Source organism: Telmatherina bonti (assembly GCF_933228915.1).
Source record: "Telmatherina bonti genome assembly, chromosome: 3".
Classification (NCBI taxonomy): domain Eukaryota; kingdom Metazoa; phylum Chordata; class Actinopteri; order Atheriniformes; family Telmatherinidae; genus Telmatherina; species Telmatherina bonti.
The window spans coordinates 26,011,764-26,026,043 of NC_136621.1; the positions used below are offsets into that span (position 1 = coordinate 26,011,764).

Consider the following 14,280-nt stretch of genomic DNA (forward strand, 5'->3'; position numbering starts at 1 on the left):
AGGTATCACGCAAAATAATCACAAGGCAAATAAATTTTTGTTAGTCTACTGGAGGAGGCAGGAAAACTAAAAGATGTAACAGCAGCAACAACACATGTTGAAACCTTAACAAAGAAAGACACCGAAATCTCTCATTTTCAAATTGTCAGAGCTAATTAGCAGCATCACATTGTGAGTGAGTTGTGTTTGACAGGGACATCATCACAGACATTAGTACATACAGCACTGTACACAGAGAGCTAAGCAGGCAAAAAGCCTTTTCAGTAAGAACGGTTTGCCATTTGTCGGTTCAGTTAAAAATGAAACAAGAACTACTGAACAGCTGATTTTTGAATGAAGAAAACAGAAATATGGAGAAATTCATTGCATCTTGCTCTTTGCAATTTGTAAACCTGAAAGAGTCAACTACTGGATGTGAGTTAGCTTAATATGTTTCTGAATTCTCTTGTTTTGCATGTATTCAGAGGATTATTCTGCATCGTGGAAGGACAAGAGGAAGAGGTGTTGCCTTTACAGGAGACAAAAAAAAAGCCTGTCTGCTTGTCTCTGCGATCACAAGTTTTACTTCCAGCTCGGCTTCATGGTTTTGCTGGATACCATCAAGTCTCTGGGTTGCACAGACTTCTCCGAAAAGCTGCTAGACTTGCGAATATCCTCCCGTGTTGTGGTTGGAGGAGGAGTCTCACTGCGATAGGTGCTGCGGCTGCTTGCCCTCACGCTTTGCACCCGCCGTAGGTTTGTCCCTTGCGGCTTCTCATCACTGGTGTGAACTGTGGGTGAAACCCGACTCTGCTTCGTTGAAGCTTGACGGCCACGGAGTGAGGGGCTGCGAGACGGAGTGGACGGGACGGATGGGGGGCCCAGGTCCTTCTTGGTCCTGGAAGATGAAGCTACAGTGTTGCGGGCAAAGCTGGGGACATCAGAGGGGTTTTTCAAGCTGTGTGTGTGTAAGCTGCTGTTCTCAGAAGAAGCTCCACCCTGTGCTTGGGCCTGGGCAAGAGCTCTCATGGTGGAACGGCACATCTTCTCCTCAGGCGCTGCCTTGGGGATGTTCCTCAGCGGTTTGGCGCTCGGCTTGTGAATAGAAGCTTTCCTCTGTGTGGAATCACGCGTCCATCTAGAAATGCTAGCTGCGGGGGCTCCGCCCTTCAGGACTTTGGACTCTTCAGGAGGCAAACTCGAGTGCCGAGGAGGTCTCGTTGTCTTCTCAATCCTGCCCCTTGCTGGGGTGCTCTGATCACGGAGGGGTCGCCGCACCTCTCCGCTGTCATGTACTAAAAGCCTCTCTGCACGTTTGCTGCCTGTCCTGGTGACTTTGCTGATGGGCACAACCTTCCGCATGCCCTGGCTCTCGCTGCTGGTCAGTGTTCGCACTCCTCGACTTCCGCTGCTCTTGGCAACTTTGCTGCTTTTTGTATGTGCTGGTTTTTTTATGTTTCTCTGTTCAACATTCTCCGTGCCTTGTTTTCCTTCAGCTGTGTCACAACTATCCGTGTCCCACTCTTCTGTGGTGGCAGAAGGAGTCATAGATGTTGCATCCATAGATTTTGGAGCTGAGAAGTCATTGGTTGAAACAGATTGCTCGTTCGGTGACAAAGACTCCAAATTAGAGGATATAGAGCTTGGATCTTGCTGGCTATTCTGAAGCTTGCTGCGGTCAGTTCTAAAATGAAGTCCTTCGTTCCTTATAGATGAGCTTTCAACCTCAGAGTAATCCAAGGTAACAGAGCAGTCGGTTTCTGTGTAGTCAAGTATGTAAAACACTGGTTTCTTATTGGATACAGATGTATCCAAAGGGAGGGGGGTATCGCAGGTTGTTGATGACATTGTGCTGTAGTCCTCTTCCTCTTTCTCCTTCTCAGAAGAGACCCCAGCCTGTGTTGCAGAATCGACTTTACCATCCCATCGCTCCTTTGGATTTGCTCCTTCCTCTGAGTCTTTATTATGTGGAAGGCTTTTTATATTCTTGGGTAAGTGGGGTTCCTTTTCGAGCTCTGTAACCAAAACATCCCCCTGGTTGTCAAAGTGCATATGATTACTGTTATTGTTTGGGCTAGGTAGGTCAAAAGCTTGAGGACCTCGAACTAATGTATGCTTCTCCACGCTGACATTCATTTGGCCGGTAATTGTTGGGTTGGGTAGATGCGAGGGCTTATGAAAGACACAAAAAGAACGAGGCAGACCGCTGCCCTCTGATACAGATAAGTAATTATTGTTGTTGTATGGGTCCTCATTATCATTTAGTCCTGAGGAGGAAAACCTGGCCAGTGGGCTGATAGGTTCAGTTTCTGCATGAGGAGATGTCACCTGTCTGTCACATCCAAGCTCACGACTGTCGTCCTGCCCTGAAATCCACGGCGTTGTCCTTCGCTGGAGAGGGCGGCCTGAGCGAGGTAGACTGTTAAACTTGGAATAGTCAGTGGGATTTCCTGCTCTCCCAAACAGCTCAAGGTATCCCTGGAGTTCCCGATCTGCTATGGAGGTCATAGTGTGACGGTGGCGGCGGGCACTCGCAGAGCGTCCAAGCGGGCTGTGTGGACTCTGAGACCTCTTTTGAAAGTAGTCCAGAAGACCTTCCTTTGTGAGCATTTCCACGTCATTCTCACTGCTGCTCCGACCAAAAACATTGCTCTGATCGTCACCCGACCACGCAAAACGCTTTTCCTCCAGCTCTCTTAGACGCCGCTGTCTGGCTGCTTCCTTCAACTCGCGGTCTGTGTTGTCCTGAGAGGAACAGAGAGGCAGAGAGATGATGAATTTTAGAGCAAGTGTCGCCAAGACAAAAAGAACATAAATCATGACAAGATCCACAAAATACCTAAAGAAACAAATTTCTCTGCTGGTATTCCCACATGAGTTGGAGTCTGAATATACTGGACCCAACTGTCCTCCCTGAGCCGGGTTCTGCTGGAGGTTTTCTTACTGTTACGGGGGAGTTTTTTCCTTCCCACTGTCGCCTCATGTATGCTCAGGATGGGGGATTGGATCGAAGTCATGACTCGATGCAATCAGTTGATTTCTATTATAGGATATGTATGAATTGGCTCAAAATGATGTGTATGTTGATTTGTGTATGTAAAGTGCCCTGTGACAACATTGTTGTGAAGTGGCGCTATACAAATAAAGTTGAATTGAATGATTACAACAGAGGGATGTCATGATCACTAATGTTGGGAATACACCATGCACAACTATGCTTTAGAAAGAGACTCACTGATGCAGTTCTTCATCGCACTTGAATCATTCAAACCACAATACGTTGTTTACATCCAGGGCCTCATTTAAAAAAAAAAAGTCTCTGTTGTGCATTAGAAGCAGATCACAACATAGATCCATGTACACACACCATTTAAGACAAGATTTAAGAGCTTATAAAACAAGTGTGTTAAAAAAAAATGTGGGTATGGACCAGCCTCATAGTCAGCCCTCTAAGCCAGGGAACCCCCATGCTGGTCCTCGAGGACTGCTGTCCTGCAGGTTTTCCAAGTATCCCAGCTGCAATACACGTGATTCATATCAATGTGTATTTAGCAGACATGAGCAGAGCTTGTCTGAGTGTGAGTCAGGTGTGTTCCTGCAGGAACACTTGGAAAACCTGCAGGACACCGGTCCTTGAGGACCAGGATTTGGGATCCCTACTCTAAGCAACCAATTATTACAGATGCACAGTAATGTGCTTTGCTATCTGGTGGCTGCTGACAGTGAAGGTGTAACAGGGGTGGAAAGAACCCGATAGCAACACAGAGATTGCGATCCATTGTCCTTTCAGAAGAATCCAGATGTCGATCTACAACAGTGCTGGGACATATGGCAATGGTCAGAAACAGGCAGGGACAGAACCAGGGAATCAGTTCAGGATTGACAGCTAGAAAGTTGGACATGGAAACAAAAAAAAGACTGAAGCAAGACTGTCTATATACTGGGTTACTGGAATATTAAAAAGCAGGTGATGTCAGCAGGTGGAAGCAGTTGTACTGAGGGAGTGTCTGCTCTGCTCCTTCTGCTTTCTGGCTCAAAGTGTGACAGAAAGAAAGAAAACAACTAGAAGAAACAGAGAACTTGAACAACTAATTTAATTCAAGTTTTCTTTCCTTGGCCAGAATTCATTTCATTCACAAAAAATAACTAGCAGTTATGTGAAGCTGTCTAAATACATTGCTCTAGACTTTTCAAGAAATACATAATCGTGTCCATGTGAAGATGATGTGTTGGGTAAGGCGACTGGAGAATTAGAAGTGTATGTCAACCAATACAGTGCCTCCGATGTGAGTCCTAGTACACAGCAAGTCCTTTTACTGCAGTGATTTTTTTCACCACAAAACGTCATGCACATTACATTATACATTGGAAAGACTTCCAATCTTAAAGCTACCTATCGAAATGATCTTTTCTCTCAAACTGACCTTGACGGCTTTGTTAAATTTGATGCAAAAGTCTTGAAAAATGCGGAAACACTCATCCAGCTTGAAGGTATCCTTGTCTTCACAAAAGAAATCAATGAGAGTGTTCCCCTCTTTACGCAGATCCAGTCTGCGTCTCTTTAAGTCTTGAAGCGTCTGTGCTGAGTTCTGAAGCAAGACAGAAAAAACACATGCACATTTTCTTTTTTTCTGTTCACTTTATATAGCGGTCATTTTCTGTAGCACTTGAGTCAGCAGCTTCAGAGATGTACAGTGGCCTGGATCCAACTTGCTGTATGTGTCTGTGTATAACATATTACATAACTGCTGCTGCTTCACCTGCAGAAAGGGCTCCAGCTGCTGCAGTAATTCTTGGTCTCCTTGAACTTTCTCCTCCAGGGATTTGATTCGTACATATAAGGAAGAATACTCAAGCTCAATGTTTTCCACCGAAACTCTGTATGAAAACAGCAGAAACACACTTGTAACAGCAAGCATACTATAAACTACAGACATAGCTGACTGCAAATTGGCAATATTTTGCTTAATGAATGATAGTTCTTTAAAAAATTTAGGGCAGAACTGCTGTGAAATGCTCCTTAGGGAAGAGGAGTAATCTGGAGCTGCACTGACGCAACAAAGACATGACCTTGTGAAGCTGACAAAGCCTGACTGAGCCACACTGAGCTCTGCTTTAACTCTCATAGCACTGCACTAAAGTTAGATGTCAGCTGTGCTAAAGAGGCCAGACTTCGCTGTATTCATGAAAACTAAACATCTGCACAGTCACTGAAACATTTATTCAAACTTGTGTTAACTACATTTTTGCCTATTTGGGTGGATTGGTAGGAAAGGTTAAGTCCAATAAATTTAACTAGAATATCACAAATCTTTTAAGTTGTTATAGTCTCAATGGCTGAAATTTTACTCCTTAAATAAGCATGTTTGCAGTTGCTCTGAAAAGAACCGGTTCATGTTTTTACATTCTCTGTGATTTATTTACCTGTCTGTTCCCTGTATGTATGTCTAAAGATCTGAGTTTATAAATGGTGCAAACTGTCTACCATTACTCTGTTGATAATCTTTGCTTTAACTTTTACAATTCATGCAAACAGCTTTGTAATCCATGTTCTCTTTGAACTGAAAATAGAGCATGGTAATTTACATGCTCTCCATTTGGTAAATCCGACAACATAATTTACTGACCTATCCATATGGTTTTACAAAGGAGGGTAGAGAATAAAACTCATATACATAAATTGCAAACCAGTACGCTAACACTGCAGATCACATGACACTGTTTATACACTGAGAGAACAGCTTTTTACAGGCACTATTTCTTCTCTGCTAACTCCTCATGGTGTCTATAGGGAAGACTTTGTTAGGGGATGCTAAGACTTTGACAAAATGTTGGATTAATCCCTTTTCCACTTGTACCTCCAAGTAATTGGATTATAGCAAAACTTGTCATTTTTATTAAATGAAAATGGGCAGGTGGCGTTATTGCTTGAGTTACCTGGCAGCACTCTGCACATCCTGAAGTTTCTCCGGAAACTTGAGCAGCTTTTCGTCTTTCTTCTTTGCCTCCTGCATTGAGAGACATTTAATGATTTACTTCCAAACATTTGGTAGTGCTGAAGTGCTCAAGTCATTTTTGTTCAGTTATGTAATTGTTGCCAGTCAGTCTTGGCTCTTTAGTGTTTCCTGTCACCATCTGCTGTCCACCTGCCTCACTGTAATCACTGGGTGGACACTGTGTATATGAAAGTGTTGTCTGTGACTTAGAAAATGTTAGTGTCCCAGATTTCTAATTCTATTAATGTAACACAAACAATAAAAAAAAAAAAAAACATACTATAGTGCTTATGGAAAACTTTTTCATTTTAACATATACAATTTATTATTATTATTATTATTATTATTATTATTATTATTATTATTATTATTATTATTAATAATAATAATAATAATAATAATAATAATAATAATAATGCATCATGAACAAAGCTTCACTTGCCATGGCAACAAAATGCAGCAGGTTCATTCCTGGCTTGTTGGCTTTGGTGTCAGCCAATGAGAGAAGAGATGACAATTTAAACCCCACAGCATTTCCTGCGTAGCCACCCTGTAAATAAGACATTTGATAAAGAAAGTGGCTAATCTCATAGAAGCATAGCAAATTGTCCACGGATAATACTGAAAATAGACTCTGGCTTTCATCTGATAGTTTATCTGTGCAGTAGACCTCAGTTAATTCCATTTTTATACAAAACACAAAGTATAATGGTCTAACATTGTGTTCCATAGAGATTAGAGTGTGATGTTGATACTATTTTATGGCACTTACAGCATTCATGATGTTTCCAGCCTGCAGCACCAGATGAAGGATGGCATGAAGCTCTTCACAGTTCATTAGCTCTACAGGAATCCATATAAATGCCATTAAAAACACACAATTTCATTTTCAGATATTATCACACAGAAAAGTTCAGCAGAAATAATCTCTTCCCAAAACATTAATTACTATTTAAATACAACTATTTATTTTCGAATATCTTTTCTTTTAGTGCTAACACTGAGAGTGATTGTGGGACATTTTAATTAAAGTGTGCCATAAAAGTTTCAATTAATCATCTCATGCCGTGTTTAATTGATTACCCTGCAATGCAGTGAAAAGGTCAAAGTACTGTGAAGGAAGGTTTTAAGAAAGCTCCAACACAGCATAAAGAGGTAAAGGTGTATGACTCAGCTAAAATTACACAGTTACTCCACTGATAGCTTCCAAATAACCTAAATTTGCCTCTTTGTCAGCTCACGGATTTACAAAATATAAATAAAAATTCAGTTTCATAATTCATGTAATTCACCCTCCCACATAAAAAATTACAACTTTTGATATTTACATTTTTATAGTGGTAAGAATGGGAATGAGTCATCCCAATGAAGCATCTTGTATGTATGGATCAAATTTTGTGTGGTTATGTTAACTTATCAACTAGGCACACACACATACATATACAAACAGACATACAAACATATACCCTAGTAGACAAAGGGAGCACAAAAGTGACTTTTTTTTTTCCATTCTGTCCCCACATGGCTGTATCATGTGTGACACCACCTCCAACCACCTCCAACAGCTCAAATTTCTGGGTCACCTGTCTGAACATGTGTGTCAGCATGGGTAGCCAAGGCTGTGTGTCATTACCTTTAGTGGCAATGCGGACAATATCAATCTCGTGGCTCATCAAAGCACAGCAAGGGAAGAACTCCTCATGAAGGACCATGGCCTCGATCCGGACCTCAAACCTGTCAGATGGAGCAGAAGGAATTAAAATGTGAGATGGTGAAAGGCTGATTTCGTTGTTTAACAAGGTGCCGTTTCAGGTCATTACTGGTGGGTAAATGGGAGGTGTGTTATTGATATTATATAATTTATTAAAATGATAAGTTCATGATAAGATTCTTGAATTTCCCCTCGGGAAAAAATAAAGTATTTGATTTGATTCTACCATGATATAATGACAAACTTTTTCTTTAATTTTAGGGTCACATGCTGTGCTTTTGTCCACTCAAGCTGCATTTTCCTCCAAGAAAAATCCTTTTATCCTCTAATTGAAACAAATGCTTTGCTACACTTTGCTGAACAAATGACAAATAGAAGTTAATAGGAATTTCCCATAAAATGTTGAAACCCTATGGGCTACTCTGCACAGAAATGTCATGTAAGACCCTTTATCCTTCCCTCATCACCAAACTGCTGACTTCACATTCCCCTTTGATGGTAACCTGACTACATACAGTATATTACCATTGAAATCAACTCACCGTGGCACCTGGATTAAGAGGTACATGAAAGAATCAACCAGTGTCAGCTTGTCCGGATCACCTTTATAAGCCTGTAGCTTCTTGATCTGCAGAAAATAATAAAGAGAAGAAGCTCAGTGGGTTTTTTAGTTTTAAATTCACATAAACTGTCTTTGATCATCTTTTATGCTATTCATACTTTCATCCAAACCACACAAACAGATACACAAACAGACCTCCTCTGCATCAGGCAGGAGCTTCACCAGGTCTTTGAGCAGCTCTGCTCCGTAAGTCTTTCCCTCTCCTCTTCGAATGTCTTCAACAATGGAGTGATTGGACCTGAAAGACAGAGAGCTTCTTTCAGCTGAGTTCAGTTTTAATAACGCAGGTGCTCTCCATGAATCCTTACAAAGGCTATAATAGGCACCACATGTAAACTATTCCTGAGATAGTTTCTTTCTGGAGTGGTGTCATTAACAGGGAACGTGGATGATCATCTATCCCAGAAATGTAAATCTATACAATCATTTCTTGTGCTTGAATTTATAATATTTCTTTTTGTAGACATGCAACACAATTCTTACTTGAACACTACCACTAAAACAGATCAAGATTGTAAAATACAGCATGTGGGAAGTTTCCATTTTACAAATTAACATGAATACATGCAGCCCAGTACCGTATCTGTGCAGGGTGTAATACATTTATATTTTTTTGACACTGTATCATATCGGTGCAACTCTTTAGGGTGCATTTTGTTGTAACCCAAATTCAGAAACTGAAGAAAAAAAACCACAAAGCAAAATTCAACAACCAGTATGGAGGACACTATCCTGCAGAAGTGAATTTGAGAAGTTGGATGGAGATTATGTAACATCCATTACGGTCATGTAATGAGAAGGATTGTTTCAAGCAAACTGATTGACTCTGAAGAAGACTGAAACCCGTTGAGCTCATTACATGCTGGCATTCTCAGAATACATGTGGATATAGAGCTAGGAAAGTGTGCAACATCATGAAGACATGTGCACAGTGTTGCTTATGCTAATTAGCCACATGGTGCTTGAAGGAGATTTGCGTAAGAGGAAAAGTAAAACATGAATATCACAACAGTGTGTTTTATCTTTTGCTTGTGATCATGACTCTGCTAACCATACTGTGGATTTAAAATGATCATAGGCCTCATGCAATTTATTTACTCTTTGCAAGATGTATTTTTGTATATTTTATTCCGGTTTGTCATTGGTAATAACAAAAGAAGGCTTAAGATATACTTCTGATCTAAATCTACAGAATTGTGGACACTGATGTGACAACTTGTTCAAAAGTTCACTTAGGGAGCATAATGTATAACACTGGACAGAGCTGGTCAATATAAAATAAAGAATCCCAATCACAAGCAAACAAAAGTTATGATGAAGTCACTGCTCTTACCTGGTCCTGACTCTGTACAGTATGACTCAGTCAAATGCCATTAAAATGCAGTGGGGAGCCATGCAAATAGATTGCCATGGAAACAGATACCTAGTGCACTTTTTGTACTCTGCTCCAACAATCTGACTTGCAACACTAACTCTGTTAGAGCAACTTTAAAATGAATATAAATGACTTTAGCAGATTTTTTTTCTTTTGCAAGGGACTAAACACAAACTGAAAGTGAAAATATTTTCTATAAAGCAGCTGTGTTCATGTGTTTAATCTTAAAAGAAATGTACCTATGATGATCGTTTTTAAAGTCAAACTACATCCAGCTTGAGTATCATGTTACTTGATCAGTTTCAACTCATTAGTCACAGAGGAATTATTGGTAAAGGACCTTTCTGCCTTCATTATATTTCACTTATCTCTGTAATAAAATGTTCGCCTGTCAGCTAATCAACCATTATGTAACTTAACTACCTTCCCTCAAAAGATGCTTTGTATCAGTATGCAATACCTGAAGCCAAAGGGACCGAAAGCTTTTAAAGCTAAATGACACGGAATTTTATTCAATTCTTTCCTAAGAAAAATTGAAAACATAATGCATCTGTATCTCCTCGTCTGTGACCCAAACAATAGAGGGTTGTTTTTTTTAAAATTTTGAATAAGTATTCATGTTTATTTAATTTTTTCTGCATATACAGGTGCATTCTGACCGACAAAGTCTTTAAGTCAGTATTCACATTGACCAATCTGACCACGGCAAGGCACGTTTATTTGTGTAGCATTTCATCTACAAGACAACTCTAAACGCTTTACTCCAAAGCATAAAAAGAATTATATTGGGATATAGGGATTAAAAATAAACTTTAAAAGAAATCAACACCATGAAACAAGAAAGCTCAAATAAAGTAGATGAAATGCTTGAAATTAAAGTTACAGTGTGAGAAATTGTTTTGGTTACTCCAGTCAAATACAATACAGGGAGTGCATGCGGAATGCATGATTATCTTCTGTGAAAGACTTACTTCTTAAATTGCTTGAGAAAAATGCCCACATTCATACCCCTCTTTGAGTCAAGGATGCTGATCTGAAAAAAAGGTAGAAGACATTCCAGTATATGATTTTGAGAGGCTGGTTAGACAAACATTCTTTATGTACCTTAACACAAACATCCATTCTCCCATTATATGTAGAACTCTTGGAGCTGTTTAAAACACCCAGGGTTTAATTCAGATTTTCACCAATCACTAATCACAAAATTATTTATATTGCATCATTTTCAAATGATTCCATCATGAAATTTTAACAGCAAAAGACAGCCGCATTTAGGCTGCAGTATTTTACTAGTCATGAGTGTAACTCAAACTTTTTAGTTGATGCTTTTATTTTTTGTTTCTTAAACATCTGACTGAAATTCAGCATAATTTGGGCAGTGATGGACTAGCGACCTGTCCAGGGTGTACTCTGCCTCTCGCCCGCAATGACTGCTGGGATAGGCTCCAGGTTCCCTGCGACCCTTCACTGGAATAAGCAGTTAGGAAAATGGATAGATGGATATTTTAGACAAGTTTAGTCTTAATCAACAGTCAGTGAACTCAAAGTATTCTCCCAATTTTAATGAGATTTGTTGTTGAGTACAACAGATGAACCATTTCAGAGTTAGCAGACCAGCTCTAGTGAATAAATGAAAATGGGAGTGTGAAGTGGCAGGAAATGCTTTTTTTGGGACAGGTATGTGAAGTAAATATATTACATAATGAGATGGAAAAACTAGTTTAAAATTTGAGACACAAAAGGTTTGAGAACCAGTTTTAGACAACAGGGACAGACCTGTCAGCACTGAAGTAAGTTTGAATTATATGATCCAAACTCAGAGATGCTGGAGACCAAGTCAGTCTTCTGAAACCATATTATCAGCGTACACCTGTGTGTGACAAGGATGGATCTGTCCTGCTCTTGCCATTTGTTAGGACTTTTAGACTGATGGGTGCCTGAGCCCGATGATGGGTTGTGGTTGGCTGAATAATTCTGCAGCCCTCCATGATTTGGATTTGTTGTCAAATCATTCTGCCTACAGCGCTACAAGCTTGGTGTGCTTATCCTTGTTTGTTTGGGGATGTTACCTCGTGTAAAAATAGTGTGTAACATGATACTAATGTGGGAGATGCGCAACAGATCAAACAGCAGTTTAAGTGCATGTCCCATGAGAAAAAGACTATTGATTACATGCTCCAGAGTGGTATTGCATGTCCATCATCATCCAGCAGGGTGTTCCTGTGTGTTTTGGTGCAGAAACCAGATAACACTAATAAGTTTCCCATTTCAGGGTCAATGCTGTGACAAAAGTCTTTTTTTCCATTTAGTTTAAATGATGGTATAGGTCAGTTCTGCTCAATAGCAAGTTTAACCTACTGACAGGATACCAGAATGTCAATCTGCTGACACATATACAAGAAATATGCAAGAATATGCTCGTTACACTTTCTGGGCTGTATTCATATAAAGGTTATAAGGTTTGGGTTGTGGGATGCTCTGGCAGTGTTCCAGTGAATGAATAGAGGTGCTGCTGGGTCTGCTGTGTGTTTAGATGACTTGGTGGTCTACAGTGACACATGACATTCCCATCTCCAGCGGGTTTGTCTGCTGTTTGATATGCTGGCAGAGGCGTGGCTTGCCATTAATGTGGCAAAGGGCAAGTTGTTGTGATTACTTTTAAATCTATTTTAATCATTTTGTCTTTCAGTGAAATTAGACAGACATGTTGATTGTTGTCAATATGTTCTTTTCCTATGGCGTCTCCTTGCATCGGGAAGAATTTTGTCCCTGTACCGCACATTTAGTTTATTTTGCACTTTTAACATTCTGGTTATTTTAATAGTTATCTATCTGGTCAAGTCAGGTATTTAGTACATTGATGGTCAGGTTATCCTCTGTGGCTTCAGAAAATGTATCAGGTGTATTGTTTACATCTAAGACTGCACTGAGTAGTGACGTAGGTTCCCATCCTCCTATTGCTGTACAAGTCACATGTTACTTTCCAGGAGCACATAATACAGTTAGCAACCTTTCATTCTATCCATGAACACAAATCTTTTTGCATTAACAAAGAAGAACTGTAACTGAGTACTATTATTCAACCACTCCCTGCAGGGATTTCGTGATACTGTAGCAGTTAGGAAAGGTGTGTGCTGTAGCTTTTTAAGTATGGCTTTGGGATTTTCTCATCCCATCAGTGATGTTTGGAACACCTAAGGTAATTATAATATCATTCACATGTTAACAAAAACAATGTCGGGGAATTTTTAAATAGTTATCAGTCATAACATCATGTCTCTAGTAATAAACAACACATTTAATGGAAACATAATGTAACTTTGCAATCTGAAAAACAAGAAAACAAAAGAACTAACAACCCTTCTAAGTAAGATTTGTTAGCTTTCACTATATTTAGTTGGGATGTTTCAATCAGTAAAATAATGACAGGCCATTTTCAAAATGGTTAATTGCCATTCTTAAAGCTTAAATGAAGCCACTCACCTCATCTTTGCTGCTCTCCTTAAAAGAGCGGCATCTTGAAACACGAGCTGTGGTTCCAGTTGTCGAAGTTGCCCCACGTAGGCCTGTTACTGCCTCCTCCTGTTGCCCAAAAAGCTCCTCTACAGAGCGAACGTCAATCTGGTACTGCTGCTGCCGTACTGCCAACGTCCAGATGTTTGGTTTCCCACGCACCTTCTCCTCTGGAATGGGCTTCCAGAAGAAACTTCTCACACGGCGTTTCTTCCTCATGTTATGGGTGGTGGACATGGTGGCTGGAGGTGGGGGAGGTGGGGGTGCCCCTGGAGGTGGGGGAGGGAGGGGAGGTGGTGGTGGAGCTTCATGCTGAGGGATGTATGGGGCATCGCTTAGGGAAGGCAAGGTGGAGTTGGTTTGTCCAGACATGGAGGATGGCTCAGAGGTAGTGATGGAAGAAGTGGTGCAGCTGCTCTCCTCACTGCTGCAGCTCTTTGGCTCATTGGTTGTGGATGAACAACTCATAACAAGCATGACTCAGATTAACACTCAGCATACAAACGTTATGCTGATGGAGTGTGTTACACAAATTGAAAAAAACATTTGATCATTACTTCTCAAACATCAGAATTGATTTCAAGGCAACTACTCTGTTTTCCTTTAAGTCTGTCGGTTAAATCTAAAGAAGATGAAAATTATGCAGCGCCTCACTGCTGCAAAAACGTAGACGTTTCATCTAGTCACACTGAAGGGAACATGTCATTTCACGTTGTTCATCTCCATCACTCAACTGGTCATCCATCATGCTGAGCAGAGCCTTTGAAGGTTACCTTCCAGAGGAAGGGGACAGGGGGCGTGAATGGACATGGAACTGCAAGAGGGACAAAAACAAGACAGGATTACACTGAGGTAGTCAAGCGTGTCAGCATGGGCAATCTGGAATTAGGAAAAACCAAGGGGTACTGCATATCAAAAGAGCAGGGGTACCCAGACAAAGATGCTTACAATGAGAGAACTACCAAATCCTTTTTTTTCATATGTTGGAGACCTTTGAAGTGAAGCACTGGTGTGTATAATGGTCTGAGACATAACACACACAGCTTAGCTTCTGTTACATAATGTGGTATCACTTTTAAATAGT

At 40.4% G+C, this 14,280-nt stretch overlaps 1 protein-coding gene across 1 annotated transcript; it reads right to left on the bottom strand.

The window, feature by feature from the left end:
- Positions 1–561: 561 nt before the first annotated feature.
- Positions 562–13,673, bottom strand: fhdc1 (FH2 domain containing 1; the record flags this gene model as incomplete). Its single annotated transcript, XM_079261036.1, has 11 exons — positions 562–2,724; positions 4,404–4,568; positions 4,740–4,857; positions 5,917–5,987; positions 6,418–6,525; positions 6,748–6,818; positions 7,609–7,709; positions 8,229–8,314; positions 8,444–8,546; positions 10,655–10,716; positions 13,167–13,673. The coding sequence occupies 11 exons, from the start codon at positions 13,671–13,673 to the stop codon at positions 562–564; spliced, it is 3,555 nt and encodes a 1,184-aa protein (XP_079117162.1).
- Positions 13,674–14,280: the final 607 nt, after the last annotated feature.